At 45.6% G+C, this 9,742-nt stretch overlaps 2 protein-coding genes across 2 annotated transcripts; both read left to right on the top strand.

Moving 5' to 3' along the window:
• The first annotated feature begins 825 nt into the window (after positions 1–825).
• Positions 826–3,531, top strand: LOC120679392. The gene is made up of 3 exons (XM_039960978.1): positions 826–1,054; positions 1,157–1,353; positions 3,039–3,531. Exons 1-3 carry the CDS (start codon positions 941–943, stop codon positions 3,325–3,327), a joined length of 600 nt encoding a protein of 199 aa, XP_039816912.1. The 5' UTR covers positions 826–940; the 3' UTR covers positions 3,328–3,531.
• Positions 3,532–4,671: 1,140 nt separating this feature from the next.
• On the top strand, positions 4,672–9,084 carry LOC120677553 (tetraspanin-7-like). The gene is made up of 2 exons (XM_039958709.1): positions 4,672–5,244; positions 8,560–9,084. The coding sequence occupies exons 1-2, from the start codon at positions 4,732–4,734 to the stop codon at positions 8,875–8,877; spliced, it is 831 nt and encodes a 276-aa protein (XP_039814643.1). The 5' UTR covers positions 4,672–4,731; the 3' UTR covers positions 8,878–9,084.
• Positions 9,085–9,742: the final 658 nt, after the last annotated feature.

The raw sequence follows: 9,742 nt of genomic DNA, 5'->3' as shown, positions 1-9,742 counted from the left end.
TTCCATTTTCCGGAAATATAAAGATTTATGAGACTGTTCTAACTCAGAGCATCCTATATCTGATCAAATTAGCATCGATAATGCTCACTATATTCATAAAAAGTATATTTTTATAGTCTGTTTCTATATTGTAATTGTTAATGCTTTTCCTTAAACCTATCAGGGTAAATCTATTAAAAGACAGTCAATAAGACAGTCAATAAGGTCTACTCCCTCCGTTCTCAAATATAAGTTATTATGGAATTTAAAATTTATCCTCAATATGTCATTCTAGGTTGAGAGTGGACCCAACTATCTTAATTGTGCATCTTTTTAGATCTTTTCCAATAGAAAGATGTGCATGCAACTATGTAGGAGATGGTATATGTGGAGGAGGTACATGCTAGTTTAATAAGCACATTCCCAATATTTAATAATTAGAGAAAGAAGAGTCTTTTTTACACAACCATAATCTATCTTTAAAAACTCTAGAAATAATTAGAGGAAGTACAAGATAGTCGAAAAGGTAATAAAGAAATAAAAGTGGAAAGTGTCGTTCCCGTCGATAGCGGAGCGTCTGTGGTGACTTCGTCAATCTCGAAAATTTGCCGGCTCAATCTCTCGGAGGTGCTCATAGGGGTATGGTTGCGTGCGTGTATTCATAGAGATGAGTGTGCGTGCGTGTTTGTGAGTGCCTGCGTCTGCACTGTGTTTCTCAAAAAAAAAAGTTGAATTGCCTAAGAAAACAGCAAAGGCGAAGAAAAGTACCACGCCGGAGGCCGCACAGGAGACAGCCCGCCCTGAAACGCGGATTGATGATATCGGTGGCTGACGAGCGGGCCCCTCTGGACTCTCCACTCCCACTACCATTCCCACTCCCACCACAGCTCTGAAGACTGAGAAGAGTGAAGAGTGAAGAGAGAGACCCTCCGGTTCGGAGCGCCGCCGGAGCTCGAGACCGATGGGCGGCTTCGCCACCTCGCGCCCGGCCTCCATAGGCCTCTGCGCCTTCCTCAGCTTCCTCAACCTCTTCGCCTTCCTCCTCGCCGTGGGCGCCGAGCGCCGCCGCAGCACCGTACGCGCGCCCTGTTTCTCGCCCTTTCTCCCCTCTGCATTTTCCTCCGCGCCCAGCGGTGCGCCCCTCGCTGAGATCTTCGTGCTCGCTCGCTGGACGCAGGGGAAGGTGGTGCCGGACGAGTACGACGACCGCTCCTACTGCCTCTACGACACCGACGCCTCCACGGTGTACGGCGTCTCCGCCTTGTTCGTGCTCCTGCTCCAGCAGGCCATCGTCACCGCCGCCACGCGGTGCCTCTGCTTCGGCCCCGCGCTCTCCTCCCGCAGCTGCGCCGTCGCCGCGTTCGTCCTCTCCTGGTGCGTGCCTTAAAACCCTAGGCCCGCGCCTAAGGGTGAACCCCGCATTCTCTGCTTCTTGCTTCGTTCTTTTGTGTGATTGTGGCGTCATGGGATGATGATGAGGGACACGGTTTGTGGATTGCTTGGTGGATTTGGTTCAATTTTGGGTACATTTGGGGCTTGGTTTGGTAATAGGCACGGACGCTTGCGAATTTGAGTGTTCAAATCTGAATCTGTTTGTGCAGTAGCCACTAGCCGTCATGGTTGCCTTTTGGATGCTTGATTTGGACGCATATAAGTCCTATAATTTTTTAAGAGATGAAGGGTAGGAGGTTTTGGATGTTTTCGGCAGTGGTTGTTCTTGCCCGGCTAACTGACAGAATTGTTATTCTTTGTATAAGACTCAGACACAACATGCTTCGGTTGAATACTTGCGAGTGGGAGTTCAAGGATGCACTGCATATTTCAATATACTAGAACAACTGTAATGTGCTTATAGATGGAAGGATTAGCGACCTTGGTGTGGTGTCGTTTACCAGTTGCCCCTTTCATTAATGCAAGGTAGTGGAAGTGCTATGCAGCTTTTGTATGGCCAGCCTTCACAAATGATGAGCAAGTTTGACATAATCATTCAATGATACTGTAAATGTAGTTTCAAAATCCTGCAATGCCTTATACATAACGACCTGATATTTGGTTAATTCAGTCTGCGGATAAGTCCCACTCTGCTTGTTGAATTATATAGACCTGTATGCTAAACTTCCTATGACCCAAATGCTGAATGTTTATATCAGGCATCATATTCCAGTAGAGTGGTTAGCATTTATTGCTGCATCCAAATTTATCTGGATTGCAAATTATCTCCATTTTCCAAGATAGCTTCTTTGCCTAACAGATGCTTTTGATATGTATGCGACATGTCTGTTTATTGTCTGCATATTATTGGCTGCCCTTGGTGTCCATTCAGATAGGTCTTTTTCGTTGCTATATGTGATTCAAGTGCCTGAAATGTGTGAGGATTGTTTAATCTGATATCAAAGGTGCCTTGCCATAGTTGAATTGATAACATGGAGAAATATATTTCAATGTTCAGTATTCAATTGCAATTATTTTCTTGAGAAACTTAATACATTCATTAACATGCATCTCTATGTGGAAACTATGAACTGCCAATCTTCACAACAGTGGTCTTTTTTTTACTCTAATAATCTCTGTCACTCAAGCCAGCTCAACATGATCCTGTTTTATGGTATTTCAGTTCCAGTCAAGTTATGCGCTATTTTTCAGGAGCATTCTTTTCCATAACAAAATATCGTTTACGCCCCAATCCTTTTCTTGTGGGGCCATAGATTGGTGGTGATGCCTGCTGATTAATGACCATTGTTTGTTAATATCCCAAGCTGCTTAGCTAGTGGAACTGAATCTGAGGGTTTTGCCTGACCTCAAAAGTTTCAAAATCTACCTTAATCAAGTTTGTCTGCATCCAGCCAGCCCGTTAAGTCCCTTGAGTCCTTAACTGAGGACATTGAATTTCCATTATTTAGTTTGGTTTGGCAATTTGCCACGTTCTGGATTTCCTGGATGGATCAGATCTAACTTTTGCGTGTCAATATTCATGTTGATGCTGGGTATTATGTGTTCTGAAAGTGCAATTTGGGATGAATTTTTAACCCTTTTCATTGTCGTGTTTTCCTGGTTGCCAGGACAACATTCCTTATAGCAGAAGCTTGCCTCATAGGAGGATCAGCGAGGAATGCAAAACACACCAAATATTTAGGTTACTATATGAAGCACGATTTGGTGTCCTGTGCCACCCTTCGCAAGGGGGTCTTCGCAGCTGCTGCTGCGATGATGCTTATCAACCTCGTGGCATCCCTTGTCTACTATTGGAGTTACTCAAAAGCTGCAACCGGTGGGTTCATGAAGCACCAAAACGAGGTTGGGGTGGGCATGACGGATTACGGCCTTGACAAGGGTGTTTCTGGGCCCTGAGTGAGCTCGCATCTTGTTGCTTTGTCTGTGCACTAGCGCCATATATCTGTTCCTATATCCTGTGCCTGAAGCTCTGTTGTTGCTCTACACTGTGTGAACGACTCCAGAACTGTACTCAAATACACGTGAAAGTTTGGTAGTGTTATTGTATGGTTCACGAGCTCTCTCTCACTCTCTGTGAAGATGTGGTAGCCTTCAGTATTATTTTTCTGTTGTGCATGGCATGCTTTCTTATGCTCAGAGTTCCTTGCGTCACACATACAGGCTTGCAGTTGTACGTGTACATCACTTTGATGTTCATCGTTTCCACAGCATGGTAGAGGTACTAAATGTCCATTAAATCGTCGACTTGAATGGCATCTATTACACATGTAAGGACCAAAAGCAATGGATCTTTATTCACCACCGAAAGGAAGTGCTTTCGTCCTTTTGAGTCTGGGTCATACCGAGCTGAATTGATGCAAGTTACAGACTTGCAGTGGCATAGCAGGACAGAAACACTTGGAAAAAAAAAAATCTTTGGACAGCACACAGCTAGCAGAAACGCGGAGGAAGTGAAGCCGTAACACTTGGCGGCTCCACTTAGCTGTGCGTGTGTTTGGCAGCATGTTTTGAGATTTAGCTAATTTCATGAACTCAACCGCGAAGTATCACTCCTGGTTCTAAGAAATTTATCCTGTAACGGACCTTCACAAATTCATATCAGTGGCAGAAAAAGTGACATCACCTGCAACGGAGTTATTCTTGTGATTGCGAAACTATGGCAAATGGGGACTTACAAACCGTGAGAGATGACCCAGTGGTGATGTAATTATAAAAGTAACGGCAAAAGTAGCATGGATACTCTGGCATTACTTTTTTTTTAAAAAAAAAGGAAAATGCTATTCCATTATTAAAAGGTCATATACCTACTAACCTAAGGGTGTATCAAATTATTATAAGAAAAGGCTACACAGAAACAACACATGAGACACAATGTTCTATCAAAGGTTCTCCTGGGGAATTTTCCTATAGGAATCGGATCCTCCAAAGTTATTCTACTTTTCTTCCATTCTAAAGGGGGCCTCAAAGGAGAATGGTTTGGGCCGAAGCTGCTAGCTCCTTGAATTGCTGGGACTGATTTGCTGGTTTGTGCTTCGAGAGGTCAGATTGGGCTTAGCTTTTAGTCCACATTACCAGTTTTTTGTGAATAGAAACATTCGACGTCCATTAACTTTTTTTTTTGAGGATTCGACGTCCATTAACTTTGAACACGGCCCAGAAGCCTAGCGAACACCCGGTGGTCTCGTTGGCTCGTTGCCCACTTCAACATTTTCCCTCCATCTTCCACTATAACTACCTCCCCTGTCCCCTCCCCTGCTTCTCCGCACCCTTCTCCTCTGAATCCACCACCGTCCACCGCCAATGGCACGGCCGCGTTGCAGCAACGCCGTCTTCGCGTCCTTCAACGTCCTCACCCTCCTCCTCGGCGCGGCCGTGCTCGCGAGGGGCATCTACGCCGGCGCGCCCGGCCACCGCGGCGCCACCGGCTGCGAGCGCTTCCTCCGCGCGCCGGCGCTCATCCTCGGCGCGGCCATCGTGGCTGTCTCCGCGGCAGGCATCGCGGGCGCTTACTGCCGCGCGTCGCTGCTCCTCTGGCTCTACCTCCTCCTCGCCGCGCTGCTCATCCTCGCCGCGCTCTGCTTCGCCGCCTTCGCGCTCGCCGTCACCAACGCCGGCGCCGGGCGGGCCGTGTCGGGGAGAGGGTTCAAGGAGTACCGGCTCGGGGACTACTCCAGCTGGCTCCGGCGGAGGGTGGAGGATGGCCGCACGTGGGAAAGGATCAGGAGCTGCCTTGCGGAGGCCCGCGTGTGCCGGAGCCTGCAGAGAAACCGGACGCTCGACGAGTTCGTCAACGACAACCTCTCGCCGGTGCAGGTTTGCAATTGGTTTTGCCAATTCTTTGGATGAAAAAAAGGATTCTTTTCGCTATAATATGCTTAATATTAATCGTTCACACAATTCTGAGTTCGCACTGGTGGAGCAATGGGCTGCTTTACTGATATGCTAACTGTGGTTTTGAGTCGACTAGACGGCAAAATAAAGTAGCTTTAAGGCTGAGTTCTTGAACAGGTTGCTACTCTTACTTCGCTGATGGAAGAAAAATTTTGTTGCTATGCTTGTAATCTTTTGTGGCCCTTTCTAGGATATTTTGTTCTGCAAGCAACAAGTTGTTCAGTTGCTAATGCTCAATGTTACCTAAGGCATGGATCCTAGAGTCAATAGGACACCTTTACCTGAACTGCTCTTAGATATTTTTGAAAAATAAATGGTTTCTTGACCTGTTCTTTTGATCAAGTTTTGTTTACACCAGAAAGAAAGCTATTGTAGACAAAACCCAGTTTGGTGACAGCATGGTGTATTTCTAAATTACGTTTTGCCTTTTCTTAACTGCTCGAGAAAGTTGCATGTGTTTCCCTTGAAAGAATGCAGGACCTGATATTTATGTTTTTTTTCTTCTTTACATGCACAGTATTTTTTTCCCAGTTTTCTGAACACAAACTGTTACACTATTAAATTGATCCTTCCAACTTTTCCCCCAGAATTTGTTCCATTTCCTTCAATACTCTAGTCCTCCTGCTTGCATCGTCTAATTGTTAATGTCCACCTAAGCTAATTTCTAGGTGACCTGAAATCATTTGACCCAGTGGAGAAAACCTATATGGAGAAAAACTATATAAGGTTCAGATAGTATAGACCTTTAATAGTGTAGGAAGGATGGATTGCATATAAATCGTGGAAAGGCTCCCTCCTCTACATATGACAGTCTACGATACATATATCTACAACTACCAAAAAAATACTCTAACATCCCACGCAGTCACAGCGGGAGCACCGCAAATGGTGAGACTAGAGAAGAAGCTGAATGCAGAAGCTGATGGACTGACATAACCTGCAGATAATACAATGTTGGTGCGGTGCAGATGCTGCGACTGGATAGGAAACTGTCGAGTAACTCATGTGGGTGATAGCCCTTTTGTGCTGATATCGAGGAGTCAAGACAAGGGTGAATAGCCATGGTCGAGGACGTCGTGCGTAGAGTACCCATTAGTCGACGTAATCGTTGAGATTGCTGAATACAAAGGAGCCACACATGAAGCCGCTGGTGCTCGAGGAGGCGCCATGAAGATGGTGGCACAATGGTGAAGACACCATAGATGAAGACGGCGATGTGTCGAGGAAGTCGTAGAGGGGTCAATGCAGTTAGGCCATCAGCCTGCGTGAGGCATATGCGGGTGTGCCAGGCCCAGGAACGCATCAAAGAAGATGGCATGCACCGGTGTTGCCAATATTAGACGTGCGATGGAGGGTGCACAACCAGAATCCGTTGTTTGAGGGACCAGTAGAGAAGGCCTCCAAGACGGTCGCAAGCTCAAAGGAACGACGAGGTAGAAGATGCCAACAGATCCTATTGTTGCTAGAGTAGATGAAGTAGTTGGGGGAGGAGAGGATGATGCATGCAACGTGGTTGTGCTTGACGAAGTGAGGAGGTGAACTTAGATACTCTAGCACAAGGCGGAATAATGCGAATAACATTGCAATGGAGCTCGAAGGAGACGATGTAGAACTCGAACAGCTTGATGAAGACCATGTGCGCAGGGCGCATCGACACTTAGTCGACGGCGAGGTCATGGATGTGGTCGGCGATTGTGAGGATGCAGTAGCAGAGGAGACCACGGTGGCGCCTATACTGCCCAAAGAGGCAATGCAACGGCATCCCTCCATTCTCGAGGAAGAGGCGCGCAGTACGAGGATGAATGTAATAGGAGCCAAGTGGATCATGCACATTGGCTGATTAGAACAAGTGTGTGCAGGCAAGACGACAATGGGTAAATTTGGTAGAGGCATCCTGATCGGTTGAGGCGACAACAAGCTGGCAAAGGTCGACACGCGGATGAATCGGCAAGGTGGGCGGTGCATATGGGCATCCCCTAGGGCAGCATCCATCTTGCTATGGCATGTCACACAGTCATAGATGAGGAAGAAGCCGGTGAAGTTGAGGCCAACATCAAAGTAGGGGTGTAAGGTCGATAGGCGGTGGGCGACACAATCCCGATCAGGCGAAGAAAAGATACAACAACAATTTCTCGTGTAGAACTCTTGGGGTGCACATAGCAGAATGCTGTGTGAGTTCATCATGATTTGTTGCTCCCTGACAGTGGCAGATTGAATCGATCGGCCACCAAACTGTGGAGGGCGCAACCTCAGGCGGAGGTCAAGAGTGACCTCCTGGGGGCATGCTAGGAGGTCGTCGAGGAGGCACGCTAGATGTGCACCTTGGGGGACGGCAGGCGGCGCGTGAAGAACAGGGGTGCGGCGAGCGTCGAAAAATTAGGGTTTGTAACCTAGTATGCAAACCTAAACTCGTGATGCCATGTAGGAAATATAGATTGCATATGAATCGTAGGTTGCATTGCATCGAGACCTCAGCCGGTATATATAGAGTACATAAACTTGGGGCAAGGGTCCCTCCTCTACATGTGGCAGTCTACGGTACATATATCCACATCTACCAATAACAAATAGCAGTAAACAACTTTGAAATTCATAATATGTTTCCTTCAAATGTATGTGCAAGATGATGAAAGCATTAAATTTAATTTGAGATGTACAGAAATGTCAAGAATGTGATACAACCGGGAACTAGAGTAACCAAGTTAGGACCTTTCCACCGGCATCACTCGATGGCTAGACTAGATGACCTGTACAAGCCAGCTATCCACATCGTAGGATTTTCATCAACATTAACAAACTCTTGTAAACTAATGCAAACTTGCTATTAGAAGGTGGTGATAACGAGCTGGCGATCGTGAGTTCTACAATCTACATATATTGATTTGGTCTTAGATGTGCACTTGCAAGAGCATGCGTCTACACTCTACATGTGCTTTTTCATAAACAGTTATCATATTTGCAAGTTGCAGTGCATTACAAAACAAGGTCAAGTATACACACTTTGACTCAGCTGCGATCATGAGTATGCTGAAATAATCTGGTCATTTGTGTTCCAGCAAAAGTTAGAATCACTGCTCCCTTTTTCCAGATATATATCATGAAATTAGCATGTTGCCATTTAGATTTTAATAAACTCGGTTCGGTGCCTGTTTAGTTTAATAAAAAAATGTAAAGAAAATCAGGATGATTTGAGCTTAACGGCAATGTGAACTGAACTTGTTCAACTTCGATTTGCAGTCTGGATGCTGCAAGCCCCCAACTGAATGCAACTTCACATACCTGAACGAGACCTATTGGACCAAGCCCCCTATCCCCAGCAATTCGTCCAACCCTGACTGCAATACCTGGTCGAACGACCAGTCCGAGCTCTGCTATGGCTGCCAGTCTTGCAAGGCTGGCGTCCTGGGGAATCTCAAGAACAGTTGGAAGAAGATTGCCATTATCAATGCTGCCTTCATCGTGCTCCTCATCGTCGTCTACTCCCTTGGGTGCTGCGTGCTTCGGAACAACCGGCGGCACAAGTACACCCTGGTTATTGGGAAGTATAGTAGATAGAGTCTAGGTTGGATCTTCTGAAGATGTCTGCCATGTATATGTGTGTTCTCTTGTTTCCCACTGTAACTGCTTCTGATGGTTTTATACTTTTATGGAAGGATGTTATTCGATGAGCCTTCCATAGTTCCATGTAACGGTTATGTTCCATGGTTCATTGTGGTGTTCTTGTCTATATGATATATATGAGAATAACATGGATTGGAGCCATGGATTCTGGATATGACATTTTATTCAAGTAACATTTTTGTTGAAATTTCTGATTGACAGAAACAGAGTAGGTCACAAAAAAATGGAAACATAGTACAGACTATGAAACTTATTTGAAGGGGAATGACACTGTGATCAGCATTATGATATCTGGAATTAAGATTGAGGAATTTCGAGGCTTTTGTTATAACCAAACTCTGTTGGATATTCTGTTGACATTATCATACCTACAAGACTAGATACCCTCAACTTGCAATAGTGCTTAGGAATCCTAGATCACTAGTAGCAACTAGAAAGACCAACTAGAATTGGTGAATAGAAAGGGTCCAACCTTCTCATAAACCTACTAAGTGCTGAGGTCTGAGGATAAAGGTATATGCTTTGCTGCAGAGCCAACACGTGAATGGTTATCGTTCATAGCTTTGCATTTACCAATCTTGAGTATTTGGTGTCCCACAGTTTCTAAACTTCTGTTTTTTTAGGACAATAGCAGGTGTTCTGCCTTTTCATTATAGGAGAAAGCAGCAGGTAAACATTACAGGAGAAAACCTAGGTATGCCAGGTTGCAAGGAAAAAGAAAAATAAAAGGAAAAGGCAAACGGCAGCCCTACGGCCGCATGGCACCATGCATAGAATTATGTTACATCAGGGGTTAAAA

The sequence above is a fragment of the Panicum virgatum genome, chromosome 6N (genome assembly GCF_016808335.1).
Source record: "Panicum virgatum strain AP13 chromosome 6N, P.virgatum_v5, whole genome shotgun sequence".
Classification (NCBI taxonomy): Eukaryota; Viridiplantae; Streptophyta; class Magnoliopsida; order Poales; family Poaceae; genus Panicum; species Panicum virgatum.
This window is presented reverse-complemented; position numbering and strand designations above follow the sequence as displayed.

Excerpts from the sequence above, each read along its gene's own strand:
- LOC120677553 (XM_039958709.1), top strand. The coding sequence starts at position 4,732 with ATGGCACGGCCGCGTTGCAGCAACGCCGTCTTCGCGTCCTTCAACGTC. Across the intron at positions 5,245-8,559 it reads ACAACCTCTCGCCGGTGCAG|TCTGGATGCTGCAAGCCCCC; the intron begins GTTTGCAATTGG and ends TTCGATTTGCAG.
- LOC120679392 (XM_039960978.1), top strand. The coding sequence starts at position 941 with ATGGGCGGCTTCGCCACCTCGCGCCCGGCCTCCATAGGCCTCTGCGCC. Across the intron at positions 1,055-1,156 it reads CCGAGCGCCGCCGCAGCACC|GGGAAGGTGGTGCCGGACGA; the intron begins GTACGCGCGCCC and ends CGCTGGACGCAG. Across the intron at positions 1,354-3,038 it reads GCCGCGTTCGTCCTCTCCTG|GACAACATTCCTTATAGCAG; the intron begins GTGCGTGCCTTA and ends CCTGGTTGCCAG.